The 16,743-nt window shown below is 27.4% G+C and overlaps 2 protein-coding genes across 2 annotated transcripts; both read left to right on the forward strand.

Moving 5' to 3' along the window:
* The first annotated feature begins 1,127 nt into the window (after nt 1-1,127).
* Nucleotides 1,128-8,059, forward strand: LOC111620984 (beta-1,4-galactosyltransferase galt-1-like). The gene is made up of 3 exons (XM_023363013.1): nt 1,128-1,177; nt 6,651-7,785; nt 8,021-8,059. The coding sequence occupies exons 1-3, from the start codon at nt 1,128-1,130 to the stop codon at nt 8,057-8,059; spliced, it is 1,224 nt and encodes a 407-aa protein (XP_023218781.1).
* Nucleotides 8,060-11,501: 3,442 nt separating this feature from the next.
* On the forward strand, nt 11,502-16,564 carry LOC111620985 (ankyrin repeat domain-containing protein 29-like). Its single transcript, XM_023363014.1, has 4 exons — nt 11,502-11,565; nt 13,381-13,491; nt 13,573-13,671; nt 16,445-16,564. Exons 1-4 carry the CDS (start codon nt 11,554-11,556, stop codon nt 16,562-16,564), a joined length of 342 nt encoding a protein of 113 aa, XP_023218782.1. The 5' UTR covers nt 11,502-11,553.
* The last annotated feature ends 179 nt before the right edge of the window (nt 16,565-16,743 follow it).

Raw genomic sequence — 16,743 nt, forward strand, 5'->3', positions numbered from 1 at the left:
ACTTAGATTTTACAAATACGTGAGCCGTTCACAGTCCGGCATACGTATTTGTAAAATCTAAGTGACTCGTACAACATGGAATTCATATAAAACGGAATTATCAACAGTGTTATAGGGGGGGGGGTCGACTGTACTATTCATTTGCAATAGAAGCATGGACTTCTGCGGACTGGCGGAGTATTGCATTTAGTTTTTGTTTGGATTCTGTTCTGAACGAGCATTGTGTTAGAATGTGGAGGACCACTGGTGAGTATGGACGTCCCGATTCCAGAAAAGTATCGCTACCGGTATCGGTATTGATATCGATCTTAAAATATCGATACCTGCCAGTATCGGTATCAGGTATCAAAACTGGAAATCGTGCCGGCTGTCTGAAATGTCGCTGTCTGTGGCTTGTTTTGTTTAATTGAAACTTTTTGTTTAATTGAAACTTTTTGTTTAATTGAAACTTTACGTTTTGTTTGAAAAACGTTTTGTTTAATTGAAACTTTTAATTTTAATATAAATAATATGCTTCATTCTAGTTAGTTATAATTAACAAATTATTAAATCTGATTTCTAATATAAACTAAATGTTACCAATACTATATTAGTTGATTTGAGATTTTAACGTGTTTTCAAGTTTTTCAAAAAATTGGCGAGTTATTTATAAATAATAATTGAACGCTAAGCATACCGTATATAGATTCTGAAAATGAAATTTAATGTAATAAATTTATTGATTTTTGGTTATTAATATTTTTACTATATAATTTTAACCAAAAATAATTAACATGTAGTTTCGATTTCGGCCGAAACTGACTTTAAAATCCAAATTCGGTTTCGGTTTTGGATCCGGCTGCAAAATCCAACTTCGGTCAGATCTTACCTTTCTGTGAAAAATAAAACGACTCTAGATCCGATACCAGAGGAAAGGTATCGATGCCGCTATCGATATCAGACCAAAAGTATTTGGTATCGGCAGTATTAAGACCTCCCAGCTGGTGCGCTTCATCCTCGCCTTTACTTTTTTTAATTTAAAAAAAAAAGCGGCATATACCTTCCACTGCTGGTGTGCTGGTCCGTAGAGCCATTCTCGCACGACAGTAGATTACCCTTAGTACGAGAGACATTGACAACACAGCAATATGTCGAGGAAATCCTGTACTCTTCACGTATTACCTTCCATGGCTGCAGGGTTTGCAAATAAACATATTTTCCATCAGCATAATGCTCGGTCCACACAATTAGTTTCCCAAGAATGTCTCCGTCATGTCCAAAAGTACAAACAACAATTTTAGATAATTTTTTCTTAAGTCAGTAAAATAACTTAAAATTCTAATGATTCCTATCTTAATAATTTAAATTTCTAATGATTCTGAGAAATTTCTTAGGAAATATATTAAAACATGTGATACTATAAATGCAAAGTGGATAGAAAAATGAATTTGGCTAAATATTAATCTAACAACACGCAGTAAATATAAAATAAATCATACCTGTATAAAGTTAACAAAGCAAGACTCATCAAAACATGAATATATATAAGCTGCCACGTTGCTCGTAATACTTGCTTATAAAATGAACACTAATATTCTTATATATTAGAAAATAACAGTTCTTTATACAATTAACTTTTTGTGATCAAGGTTGCTGTATTTCTATTGTTATTGTTCTATAATCATATAGACTACTATTAAGGTTTAGTATTTCATTCAGAAATTCCAACAGAAGTTAACGATGATAATTATATTTTAAAAATTACAAAAAAAATTATTTTGACATCATTAACTTTTGGATGTTGGAATTGCTGGATGAAATACTAAACCTTAATATTATGGGATTATAGAATAAGAACTATACAATTAAGTACAGTATTTGCAGACTTGAATATATATACTATACTTGTAATCAAACATGTGATATTTTTTTATGGGCCTGAACTGTCGACAAGTCTGAAATTGTGACACAGTAAAAAAAAAATAGCTTACAAAGCAGATTCGCTCGTTATTCGGTTATATTCCTATTACCAAAATAGAACTCGCTAGACTATTGATCTCTGTTATCAAAAAATTATCTTTTAAACTTTGCTGATCAGCAAAATTAAGACAGATGTGTATCGAACGAATTACTTTATCTAAACTTTTCCAAATCGTTAAAAGTAAAAATAAAATAAAAATCATGTAATGATATTAGATGTTCATTTTTAAGTGTTTTGGAAAAAAAAAAGAGGATTTAGCAAAGAAAATGATTGAAAATCAGTTATTTTCAATGTATTTATTTATTGACTAGCTTCTAAAGAAATGGAGACTAAATTTACCCAATTAGTTTGCGATCGCCATTGCATCCTTACAAATCAGTGAAGAAATACTGGAATAAACATTGCTGATCTTTGCTAATTAACAAAGCTGGATTTACAAATAAGTAACAATTAGGAGACCTCGTGAGACGAAGATCCTCGCCCAATCCTCGAAGAATTAATTATTATTTGATGAAGAATGTAGGGACATAATTTAGAGCCTTAACGTATTTAAGTTCAGCTTCTAAATCAGGATAGAAATTCGAAGATTATTAATTAATTAATAAATATCAATAAGCTACCACATAGGCTATATCAAGAATATTAGCTTGGTAATTTATATCTCATAATATAATTAATCTAATTATGGGGGTGCTAATTGATTGTCTAAGTACGAAGGAATAAATGTAAAAAGTAATATTTGATGATATATTTATGAAACGAGGATACTTTTCACTATCAAAATTCCAAGATATTACGTATTCTAAATATGAAAAATATTTCGCAAAATTATTAATGGTGTTATTCGCTTTGCTTTCTGTTAAAGATGCAACGATCCCATGATCTAGATATCCATTATGCCGTTAAAAATACAATATATCATGAGTGTAACGTTGCGAAACGTCATCGAATTACTTAACATCAGTTTGCTTGCAAAGATATAAATATTTAGACTTTATGTCAGTTTTTGATAAATAAAGAACAAAATAGCATAAGTGAGTTCAATTCTGAACGGAAGGAACTTAACGTGTTTCAGATAATTTTTATAACACAACGCAATAAACTTTAGGATTTTTAACAAGAGTATATTTATACTTCTTGGGAAGGTATAATTTAAATATTATTAATTCAAATTGATGTTAGAGATTAGTTTAATTAAACAGTTACATATAACATTTTTATAAACAGAAGATTCTAAATTAAATTTTTGGATGTTTAAAAGATGATATACGATTCTAAGAAAGCATGCAATTTATATACAGAGATATATGTAGGCTATAACTAAAATCAATTATGATTGGTTGGGATTATTATATATCCCGCACCATACATAATTAAAAAATCGATTAAGAAGAAATACATTTAAAACGTTTTTCTGGCAAATTTCGCAGGAATTTTAGCTATATTTTCGGATATACAGTATATACTTTTAAATTTTGCTTCCTTTTAAATATAATAGCGCCAGGAGACTAAAAAATATTCATAAAGTTATTTCTTTTAAAATTATTCATCTTCCACACTATTATAAAATATGTAAAAATATACGGATTTACTGGGTCTTCGTTAAATCACGTTTTAAATAATTTTGATAAAATTCGAATGCTGAACGTCATGTCTTATAATGAATTATTTATTCAATATTTATAATCTAATGTTATATAATTTAAAAATTTATTTAAAAAAAAAGTTAAGATAATGTGTAATAAAACTTGAAAACCATCTTATTTTATCATGATGAACAATGTTATCTCATACACATTCATTTTGATCTTTATCTTCATTAGCAAGTACTAACATTGTTTTAAGTCAAATAATGCTTAATGTTTTTCTTTTTTAAGCTAAAGCACTTATTTCAATCAAAATTAAAAGTTTTATATGCCATTTTATTAACTAATACCGATAAAATATAGGAAGTTTGATGTTACTTAAGATGAAATTTTATCATCATCAATAGAATATCAGAATGATAGAAATTATACCGAGAATTTTTCATTGTATAATGTTTATGTGCTTTGTTTTTTAATTGAATGAATATTTTCCAAGAAATGTGTCCGGATTGAGTGTACAGTACATTGCACATGTACAGTATGTGCTGCTGTCTGTCACTCTCTTTATTTGAACAATTATTCATCGTAATAAAATGCAATTGTTGGCATTTACTTACTTCTACGATTTAAAACATCGCAATAAAAATATTTTTGCAATTTTAAAATAAAATAATGTTACGTTAACAAATTCGTCTGAAAAATTACAATAAATTAACTGATGAGAAAAAATTATATTTTAATAAAAATTTTGTTATAGCAAATTTTATTTATTAATTTTTATTTCTTATATAAGTAAATATATTTTACATAGGCCTATATTTTCAAACAAATGATGCGTCTTTACTTTTTATGACGATAATTTAAAAATAATTTAAATATATAGAGGATTATCATATGCTAATTACAGTATATTCAATGTTAGTTATTAGACGACTAAATCAAAATCGTTTGAAGATGAAAGTGGCACGCTTCGCGTCGCATTTCAAAGAAATAATATTTTTGTATACAAATGTATTGGAATTATATACATAATAAAGATGAAAAAAGTTCGAAAATATCATTTGATACGTAATATAATTTTAAAAGTATATATTTTTAAACCGAAATAAATTCAGTGAGGCCATAAAGGTACACAATGAAAAAGTAGAAAGTGCACTCACCAATTTTCAAAAATTGTTTTTATTGAGTTATAAACAGTTTAAAGAAAAATAAGATTGACAAAAATCATACATTTTTTTTTCACGAATCGCAAGTATCATCATATTTGAATATCTAAAAATAATGATTAAATCGATTTGATAAATTGTCCATTTTTAAAGAAGAAAAAAAAAAATGGACACTTTTTATAAGTCGAATTTTATTTTTACAATTTTTATTTTGTTAAGGTGAATGGACGAATTGCTTTATGACCCGGAACTCGAGCATCACGACAGTTCGAGGTCACGCGTGTAAAATAAAGATCACTTCATGCATTTCATGATGATCGGTCACGCTGACTTGGAACATGTTTCTCTTCTCTTCGACGAATATTCTATCATAAATTAATTTATATATGGAACCTTAAACACATCACAAAAGCCGCTTCTATATATTTATATGTATATGGAAGCGACTTTTGGATATATAAAATTATGTACATTTTTGCATAAGCTTCTGTTTCTAATTATATTAATTAAAAATAAAAATATTGAAACATTTTTATCAATTAAAAATAGTTAATTAACTAAATTAAGCATAGTTTAATTAAGATTAAAGGTTTTTATGGTTCATTAAGATCTAATCTAGTTCAGCAAGCAACTTGCTGGTTAGCTTGCAATCTAATACCGCGTTGAGTCGCATCGCATCATTTCGCATTACTCGTAATTTCTATAATCCATTATTTCAATAGTTAAAAATCAAATCTCAAATGTATTGAAAATATTTATAAATTTTAGGCACTTTAAGAATAAGTTTATCCATTTAATAATGCAAACAAAATAGAAAGCGCTCGTGTTACAATGCGATTCGACACGCACAAACTGGATGCTTAAACTTGCTTAAATATTTAAAATTAATTCTCATAGATAATATCTATACCTTATTTTCAAATAGGCGGTCCCAGGTAATATAATTTTGTCTTATTCTAGAAATATATATATATATTTTTTAATTCAAATACAAAAGCTCAATATAATACACGCGTACGATGAGACATGGAGCATAGAGCCACGAGACGAAGTAAACACAGTACTGTACGTAAGTTATTTTTTTTATGTGTTTCTATACATTTAACCTGACTGTTTAATCATATTATCATATTAGTTTACCGGTATAACAGTAAATATATGGTTTACTTTCTTCGAAAACGGGTCTCGCCTACAGCAAATGACCTGTAAAAGTCTACTTTCTGTCTAGTTTTCAACAACAGATGTTACATGTATGCGTAGCTTAATACAATGTCCAATAAGACGATTTAATTCTCAAGATTTATATATCTTAACGGTGAGTTCATTTTATTATATACAAGAGAAATAAATAAATGATTTAGCCTACTGTATTTATAAAATTAATGTGTAAATTATGCACTTTAATCTGGTCAAACGTGTTATTTTCAGAAATTGGGTTGCATTCTTTCAACTTTAGAACACTGTTTTGGTATTTTTAAAGTATATTTAGGCTAAAATAAATTATTTTATGCTTCTATTAACATCGATTAATGCGAAAAACATGCATTTTCTTAATGTTATGCTTACAAAAAGTGTATATTTTTAAGCAAAGTTTCTTTTATCACGCATTATTATTTAACCTTAAATTTTAATTTATGCAATTTTAATGTCACGCTCTAAAACATGATATATTAAATAATGTCAACGTATGTAAAGTAGTAATTATTGTTATACATGCAATTAACGTTTAATTTAACATTTTCAGGTACCTGTAATTTGAAATGAAGAAATAACTCAGAATTATATAAATGGTTAAAAAATTCAAGAGACACGTGAAAATCTTTAAATATTCTAAAATTAGAATAAACTTATAATAATTATGTGCCATAGAAAGAAATATTGGATAATATTATTATGTGTGGTTTTGATTTTTATATTATTGTTATTGAATAATTATAGAACGTCTAAGGTTATAAAACCAGCTAAAATTAATGACACTATTTCTAATGTTGCATTAATTAATAAGCTTGATGCAGATTGGTGGAGATATCAAATTATTTCTCACAAAACTTTACATTCTGTTGGATGGACCAAATTTTTGAATGGAGTCTATGGATTTTCGGCATTTTGGGATAACAGGATCGGCGAATCGGGAATTTTCGCGCGATTAATAGGTATAGTTCATAGAAACATCTCTATGCTCATAAAGCTAAAATGTATCGTGAAAAACGAAGATAACGAAATTGCAGCTACCTTATTTTATCACATTATCGAAGAAAATCACGAAAAGAATCATGCAGCAGTCATGTTCATCTGCACTCCTAAAAAGATTTTCCCTATACCGAAGCTGATTACGATAATATCTAACGAAAACAATCGTAAAATTTGGCTACCTATTCAGAGGTATACTTCTGTAAAATCAGCTAAAAATAAAATGGCTGTATGTGTCAGACCATTATATGGACCCTTTAACGACACTTATGCCATAGCTCGATTTATTGCCTACTATAAAACAATTGGATTTATGCATTTTATATTTTATGCCCAAGAAATAACCGAACAGGTTAAAATGTATTTATTAAAACTATTTCAAAATAAAGTATCTATTGATCTACTTCCGTGGTTTTTACCTAGTGACATACAAGATACTTGGGCACAAGGTCAACTGGCTTGTATACAAGATTGTATTTATAGATACATGTATTTATTTGAATATATACTTATAGTAGACTTAGATGAACGAATAGTTCCTAAAATTACCTATACCATGCAAGAAACTATGGATAATCTTGTATTAAAAGATGTTAATAAAAATGCGGGAGCATTTATGATTCGGCACACTTATTTCTGCATTACAAAGAGTCAAAAGGTATCACACGAACCCGTTCTGCTTATTGATAACGTGAAAAGAATGAGAAATATATGGCCATCTGAACAAAGATCTAAACTAATTCTGAAACCAGAAACAATTGAAATATGTGGAATACACTCAGTTCAAAAAATGTTTGGTGGATGGAAACAAGTAGAAATACCTCCTCAACTAGCGATTTTGAATCATTATCGAGTTAATGCTTGCAACAAAAATAAAAATGTTGCTTTATATGAGAAAAATATAGAATATTTTAATGATTACTCCGCTAAAAAGTATGTTAAAAATGTATTAAATTCATTTATTATTGAAATTTGGAAAGATATGTTTCTCTAGAGTTGGTTAATGTACTGTACAGTACATATTGTTGCATTACTTATAAGCTATATTACCAATAATTTAATCCTTTTTTCATTACTTATATTTATCTATTGCAAAAGTAAGTTATATGTATTTTAAGATGTATAAACGTGCTATTGGATGCGAAGCGATGAGATAGTTTGTGCGTTCGATTATTAAAAACTCTTAAATAAATTCATAAGTTTTCTGAAATTAAATGTAATTAATAAAAATTGTATCGACTCCAGCAAAAGCTAATGTTATTTATTGTTTTAACTGTATGATTGAAGTTATGAAATAAAAAAACTTTATAAGAAATTTCGTGATCCAGCAACAAGCGTTGTTTGAAACAATTCTTTAGTTTATAATAAAGATGAAAAGATTTATTATAAAAGATAGCTTCAATTGTATTAAACGTTGGATAAATATAAAAGAGACAAAAGAAGTCGACAAAAACTTTTTTATTCCATAATAAACAATGAAAAAAGTTTCGAAAGCTGCTATGTGGATAGCCTTCATGTGTAAAATAGCACAAATGATCACGAAACAAAGCACACGATCTTCATCAGACCTTGAATATTTATCTTGAATCGTCCCGAAACGAACGAGATAAGTCCATAATAAAAAGTTCGTATTTTAATTATGGTGTTATAATATAGAAGAAACACGAAGCTCGCTCGAGAAGATACAAAAATAAGAATATGAACAGACTGCATTGTATGCAAATTTGTCAGAAAACCTTAACAAGTTCCTCCATTTAAATACTGTTGATCAATATTTACCTCGATAAGTTTAATTTAAATAATAATACAGTCAAACTTCGATTTATCGGTCTCCAATATAGCGCCATCCTCACAGACCGCCAATGAATACATCTTAAATATTAAATAGAGAATGCTTCAGCCTATGTAATGTTTCGTACAAAACATACGATTTTACGTTGCAAAGGATAAAGTTATCATCAAATCGCTTAATCAAATTATCAAACTCACAAACTTCAAACTTGTGTGTAGACCTTATTATTTTACGTAATTAATATCATTCGCGGTCCTTCTGTTTAGCGTCACAATCGATTTAGTGTCAATTTCAGACGCGAACAAATGATATCGCTACATCAAGGATTGGCTGTATTCATCATTTAAACTAAGCTTGATATTTCCTTACACCGCATGGCGCACGAATAAATGCTCAACATCTTGTATAAACTTTATAAACACTAATAAATAACGTTAGTTTTAAAATATATAATTTAAAACTAAATATTTGCAAGACTTTAAGTAAAATAACAAAACTATCTCGCTTCTAGTATTATTTTATTAACACTTAAAGCGAGCTACATTGGTTAAACATAGAATGACGCGAGCGAGCGCTGTCGTGTTAGATATCAAAAGGATAAAATTTCATATTTTTCTTAAATATACATACTTTAATCAGTTAATTGTAAGAGTAATATAAGAATTTGAATTTATATAATTTTACATGCCAAAATTTACTAATTAAATTTTTGATCGTTACGCAATGTGCTAGAGAACGAATTATGTTACGCGCATAGTTAATAAATAGAAAACACTAAAAACTAGATTTATTTTCCATTAAAACATTTTATAAAATATTCAAAATCATTTATATATTTTGACGAGAGTAATAGATACATCAATAATAATAATTTTCATAATGATTAGTCATTAAAATACGAGTAGAAGATCTCTCGAAGCAAAACAAAAATCGCGTTTTCACTTTTCTTTTCCAATAGAAAATAAATTAAATTTTTAAAAAGTCTTTTAAATAAAGAATCCTTTATATAGTTATACTTTTTCCAAAATATTCAATATTTTATTATTAAAATTGGATAATTATATGGTACAAAACACGTCTCGCTACGACGCATCTCATAAAGATTATTTAACAATGGTTCATTTGTTTTATTTTTTATTTTTATTTTTTAAGTTCTTGAATATATTAACAAACTTTATACTGTGTGATAATAAAGAAAAAAAACAATATTTTAATTTAAAAAAAATCTAATTTTCTACTCTTCAGCTTAAAATCTTCACAGAATATTCAAAATCAGAACTTACAAACTGATTTGAAAAATATAAATTATATTTAAAAGACTTTTTAGTTGATTTTCTAACAATAAAAACAAAGTTCAAGGATTTTAAAACAATTTTTTATGGGAAAAATCGAGAGAGAAACAAGTGAATGGAGATAATGATAGAAGCATCAAACTTGAAATTCAAGAACATCCTAAATCTCCAAAGAGGCATAACGTTTGTTCGGTTATCAACGATTTTAACTATAAACAAAATCTGAAAATAAAATAGTCTAAATATTAAACCATAATTTTCCGTTCTAATTTTTATAGAAATAGGTTAAATTGTCCTCAGATTCGTTCGTTTTCAAGTTCAATGGATTTATGTCACGGTTATCACGGAAACACTTTCTAAACTCCTCCAAATATTAAATATTTTACATATAAATGTTGTTTAAATTATTATATATAATGGAAAATATCGTATATTTTACTCAAAACTAAAAAATTGTATCAAAGATATTTTTAGATAACAAAAATAAGAAGAGATGACGAATACCATGGTTACTAATAGGCTCTTATCTACATGATTAATCTCGGTTCAATGATATTTTCTCTTATAAATTTCTATGAATCTATGTCCTACTTTTTATCAACGAAAATATGTAATGTATAAACTAAATTAAACGGTGAAACAGTCCACAGTAATCAGCGAAACGTGTTAAAAACATCAAAACTATACACCTATAAACTGGGATGTTATTGGTACAATGACTATTATGGTATGAAAATTAATGATTCTCTTAAATAATTAGTTAATTCGAAGACATAAAAAGCTAAATTTAATCTAAAAATTGAAAAAAAATCTAGAAAAGAACTAGTTTAATTATATGCTGGGAATTTTTTTTTATCGGGATGATTATCAAAAGAGAAAGGAAATGTCGATCGAAGTTAAATATTTATAAGTAAACAAACCGTGGATGACAGACATTTATAATTTTAATAATCAGATGTAATGAGGAAGTAACTGCCCACATGAAAAGAATGACTTTTGTGTTCCGCACGCTTACATACCAAATGACCGTTAGATGCCATACATCAATGACAAACTTCCGAAATTTACAATTAAGTTTCGTGTGAAGCATTCTCCGATTTCATAAAAATGAATTTTTAAAATATTTTACCATTGTATTTTAATATATCTATTAAAGAAACGCTATTCCCGAATAGGCCTTTGTTATACCTTTCTAAAAAAATCTTCCATCTATTTTTAATAGTTATCCACTACGGGAATACTGTACTGTACATCTTTATACTAGAAATCAAAATAAAACTATAAGAAATAGTTTATATAAGTATTTTAATTGTGTAATATTGTTTAAATTTAAAAATAACTAATGTGTTTTTTAAAAAAAAAATCAATGATAGAAAAAGATAAATTGGTTCTATTGGTTGATATCGAATTTCATTTGAATTTTCAAACGAAATCTGATATTAACCAATAGAAAGAGAGTAGGAGGAGAATAACGTTACGTCATCTGCAACCCAGGTTTTAACGGAAGTTGTAGAGTTGTAGTGTTTTATAGTGTTGTAATATATTTGTGTGTGTTGATATCTTCTCCATGTCTCTCAGAGTAAGTAGAAACATATATATGTATAGTTTCCTATATTATAACATTTACTGAAGCTTTATAAAGAAGTGATTATGTCTGATTACTAATGTATAAATTAATTAATATTATTTTAAAATTTTAATACCGATATACTTTTAAATTAGTAATTTTTAAAAGTATGTTATAAAATTTGTATAATTAGCGATATATAGGATAGAAACAGATAAAAAATTTATCATTACCTTACAGAGAAGCACATGTTGTAGGATTTATTACTTATGTTTACAGCTAGAAAACAATAGTGTATGTTAAAAATTTATTATAAGGTAGTATATTTTACATATTATATAGAGCATTGTAATGAAATATTATTATATATGTATTAATTACGTTTCACCCATAAAAGTCATTACATTCAAGTGTTTAACTGTATGTGTATATAAAATGTATGCAAATATTAGAACAATTATTAACAGAATGCTGTTAAAATAAAATTTACTCTACCTTACAGCTTACACGGATATATTATTATTTTAGTTATAATTCGTAGTATATATTAATGTAATATACTATATTCTATAATCTAATAATCTATTTTAAATATTTTAAATTTAAATTCTGATTGCTAAGCCAATAAAATTCCACGTGATATTCAGTAAATATTACTTTCTATTCATCCATAATAATAATAATAGTAATAACTTTTTTAATTTTAAAAGATATTACTTTTATAGTTCATTACATTTACAATAGACAAGTTTATTATAGAGCAAAACAATAGTTTACAGTTTATAATTAAATGGGAGGAGCATATTAGGAACGATACAAGTTTTCAAAACTATATTATTATTTCATACGATTCAATTAAAGGTTGTAAATTTCAGTTTTATTTTTGAACCAGTTGGATAACTTAACCAGAAAATTAATTTTACGGGCTGCTACCAAACTAGGTGTTTGTCGTAAAAAATAAAAAAATAAAAAAACCACTAAAAATAATGGTCGTAAGTTGGACCTAGGCGTTAAAAATAAATTTAAAATTTTATTTTTATTGCCGTTAAATTTTATATAAACAAAGGTTTCTCACGTTTCCGTTGTCGCACTAAAGACGAAGATAGTTGTACTGTATTGTACGAAGCAGGGTTTTCTTCCGTGATTATCGTGGTTACAGTCGAATGAACAAGACCATTTCGTCAGTACTTGATCTGGCGCCAAAAAGATATTACATACAGTTAATGGGTTTTTATCTATCGTTTTTCCTTCACACGAAAACCTTTAGTAGTTTTATTTTGAACGCATCATATACTTAAAACTCTTAACCTGAATCCTAAGTGATGGTTTGCTAAATAAGTCTGTAAAAATAATTCATTGATCACTAAATCGTTAATCGTTAATCAATGGATAGAAATGTACAGTACATCAAGTTTCCATTCTTCGCATTAATTCGCTTTTGTAAACTTCAATCTATTTTGATGACTAGTAAAACTGAATGATTGATTCTTCAGGAAGAGAACTCGACTGTATGCAATTAGTTGCTTTTATCTACGTTATAGATCGCACGAGGAAGAGTTCCAGTTTCTAAGAACACCTGTTTAGACTATATAACGCAACTTTGTTCCACCTGTCGACCACACCTGTAGCGTGCAAAATTTATTCGCTCTTTGATTATGATTCTGATAGCATCTATATAGGAAGAGTCAACTACATTACCTTCTTTTGTGTTAAATAAATACAAATTACTTATAAATTATGCATTTAGTATGATTAACTTTCTTTTAAATTAATATATCTTGTTTTTTTTTATTTTAAAATTCATTTTTATAAATATTTTTCTCGTAGAAGGAAACTCTTTCCGCTCAGCAACTTCACGTTGCTGCGATTAGGGGAAATCTCAATCTTCTTAATAAAGTTTTGGACAGTGGAAAAGTGTATGTAGATTGTAAGGATGAGGTAAGAAAGTCAAAAACATTCTTTTTAGAACATGTCATTCATTGTTAGAGTTAAGTTGTTTATTACGAAAGTTGTTTTCAGGACGGAACTACAGCCTTAATTTTGGCATGTGCCAATAACCATTACGAGTGTGCTAAAGAGTTATTGAGTCAAGGAGCTGATCCATCCGCTAGACGATTGGTAAAGTCTATTTAAAATTTTTTTTTTTACATTATTATAATATATCAGTAAACGTATCACGTGGACAGGTTTTAGCTTCCTGTGTAGTATGATGAATTATTTTTCTCAGTTATAGTGACATTGAGATATAAATCTATGCATTTCTATCTCAATCTCTATCGTAAATCATAATTTAAGCAATTAACCCAGTATATGTCTTTAAAATTTAGAGATACAAACAAGTAAATTGTTCAGCTAATTGTATAACTACACTCTTTCTCATCTTTGTTCTCTGCAGGATGAGGAATTAATATAATTTTTAACAATGAATATGGAACATCGCCCATAAATCGCATTGTTCTAGCTCTAATAGTTTTGTTAGAAAGAATAGAATGATTATTTCCTCTTTCTCATCAAGTATATAAATTTATATACATACATATTAATATATTCTCAGAAAAGATACACTTAATCAGTGGCAGATCCAAGACGAAGACTCCAGGAGTTTAAGCCCTCCCCGTTGATACAGGAAAAAAAAATTAAATTTATTTGTTCGAACTTTAAAGCGTTATTTTTAAAACGTTTATGATGCAAATATGATTTATTGGACCATACTCATTGCAATCCTCGAGCACGTGTTAACAAAAAGTACTTATTAATTAGTCAGATATTTTTAATTTTTAAGTTAGCCTCCTCCCTCTGGATGCTTTTGGATTTGCTAGTGTACTTTATAAAAAAAATAAAACAAAAAAATACGCCAATTAATCTCACTGGTGAATTTTTAGATAAAATTCTGAAATTTAAATTTTCATAATTGTAAATTCTCTTGTGAGCAATCAAAACTGTTACTGTTACTGTTATTTTAGTGATAAAAATAAGTGTCAGTTAACACTTAATTTTATCACTAAATTAACATAGGTCCTACTAGAGCATCTCTTTCACAGTAAATATTTTTTCCATAGTGAGAAAGTATATCACATTTATCCTATAGTGACGGTATAATGTTATCCTTCTATATATGTCTATATAATTTAATTCAAAGATACAATAAAAATAATAATAATAACCCTTTAGTTAAATTTTTGTAATTTTATAGAAACACAAACTCATACATTTTACTTTCTTTAGTATAAAATATTTTTAAAAGATCGCATGCCGTATAGTATAGCTTAAATTTATGTAACATAATTAGATGAAAACGTAGAATTTGATTTACAATTCCTGCATTAAGCATCTCGCGACCTTGGCGTGTATAAATGTAATGCAATGTAACGCGACTCAATTCAAATTTCGATGTTTGTTGATATTTTATGGAACACAAAACAGATTCAATAGTTCAATTAACATTCATTATCAAACGCAAAACTTTGCATTTAATATCGTCACAAATAAGGTTGAATCTCTTTTTATATACAATTTTATGACGCCAATTTATTACTTTATTGCGCGTCACATTTTTTTTCACTTTTATCTGTTTTCACTCTGTGGATACTAAGAGGACCTTTTTTTAAATCATACCCATGTGAGCTCAACCAGGCCCGTAATGGAGAAAGTCAGATAGTGAGGGCTGCCTTAATAAATACTTGGTTAAGCAAATTATACTTTTACCATCCTATAATTTTTATCCTTCTATTACTCTCCAATAATTTTAAAATTAAATGAATATATTTTTAATTCTTTTAGCAATCATCGAATAAATTTTTTAAAGTTTTATTTTAAAATTATATTTATTAGCAGGTATGTCCGACGAAAAGTAATGACAAACATTAAAATAAAAATCATATCAAAAACTTGATTATTTTGTCTATAATTATTATGCTTATCATACAGTATTCAAGGGGATGAAATCAGGGGGAAATGGAATGTTCATGTTCAGGTTTAATGATAGCCTATATTTCCCGCTGGTCCTAGAGATTAATTATGAAACATTTGTTGAAGATCGGTCAAAATGCTTAGGAGTTAATGGGGGATGAAATTAAGAGGAAGAGCGAAATGTAGCGGTTTAATAATAGCCTGGGACTATTTTCCGCAGGGTCCTAGAGAGTAACTATGAAAAATTTGGTGAAGATCAGTCACAGGATTTAGAAATGCATAGTGAACAGATTCTATGTTATATATATATAGGCCTATAGTTTTATTGTATTTTACGTATTTTAAATTTTTCACATGACTGTTTATATTCATAAAAACTTTTTACTAATGTTATTTATCCTATTATTTCCCAAGATTATTATATTGTTAAAGAACTAAATGCATTTCATTCTTTATATTTAGTTCTTTAACAATTAAAAACGAAAAAATATTATATAAATAAAAGTATTATTTTAATTAAAGTAGAACGATAAAGAATTCGAATAATGGTTTTGTTAAATTTTCCTTAAAATAAATACAGAAAATTCCAGTTTTTAATGTTTTATTGTAATTTCTTTTAATTAATTGTCCATTTGAAAAGCAGAAATACTTGTTAAAGGTAAAAAAAAATTGTTTTTGATAAGTGAAGGTTGAAAATTTACTGCCAGTTACTTTATTTGATAAAAAATTTATAAATAAATAAATAGGAAGCATTTTAAATTCTCGTTATCACCACTTGCAGAAACGTCTCTAGATTACAATCTTAATCTTACCTTATAATTATTAAATTATTATTAACATTTTCAGAAAATTTTTATTTGAAAATTCAATCTTTTACATTTTCAAAATAGTTGTTAAACAAACTTTCATATCAATAATCACACGACATAAATATTTATTCAAATTGTAATTTATGTCATTAAAAATCAATTAATTTTTGTAGACTGGAACGACTGCTTTATTTTTTGCTGCTCAAGCTGGATATCTGGAAATTGTGGAATTACTGTTAAAACACGGAGCATCTGTAAATGTATCAAGTATAGTATGTAAAATTTCATTTTGAATTACACAATTTATAAAGAATATAAATCAAAACAAACTAAGATTTAAATAGAAAAATTGGAATTCATATTTATTTCCAATATATACAGTACTTTAATTATAATAATGCCATAACGTTGCGTCATATCGCCGCGCGATCTGTATTAATGCTATGATGCGACGTCGCATCAAATCGGCAAA

This window comes from Centruroides sculpturatus, unplaced genomic scaffold (genome assembly GCF_000671375.1).
Source record: "Centruroides sculpturatus isolate CEXI.00-Female unplaced genomic scaffold, Cexi_2.0 scaffold297, whole genome shotgun sequence".
NCBI lineage: Eukaryota > Metazoa > Arthropoda > Arachnida > Scorpiones > Buthidae > Centruroides > Centruroides sculpturatus.

Bases quoted from the DNA above. Each gene is read 5' to 3' on its own strand.
- LOC111620984 (XM_023363013.1), top strand. From the start codon at position 1,128: ATGTCGAGGAAATCCTGTACTCTTCACGTATTACCTTCCATGGCTGCA. The intron at 1,178-6,650 runs GTTTGCAAATAA...GAATAATTATAG, and splicing joins TTACCTTCCATGGCTGCAGG to AACGTCTAAGGTTATAAAAC. The intron at 7,786-8,020 runs GCTTTATATGAG...ATGTATTTTAAG, and splicing joins GCAACAAAAATAAAAATGTT to ATGTATAAACGTGCTATTGG.
- LOC111620985 (XM_023363014.1), top strand. The intron at 13,492-13,572 runs GTAAGAAAGTCA...AGTTGTTTTCAG, and splicing joins ATGTAGATTGTAAGGATGAG to GACGGAACTACAGCCTTAAT. The intron at 13,672-16,444 runs GTAAAGTCTATT...TAATTTTTGTAG, and splicing joins ATCCATCCGCTAGACGATTG to ACTGGAACGACTGCTTTATT.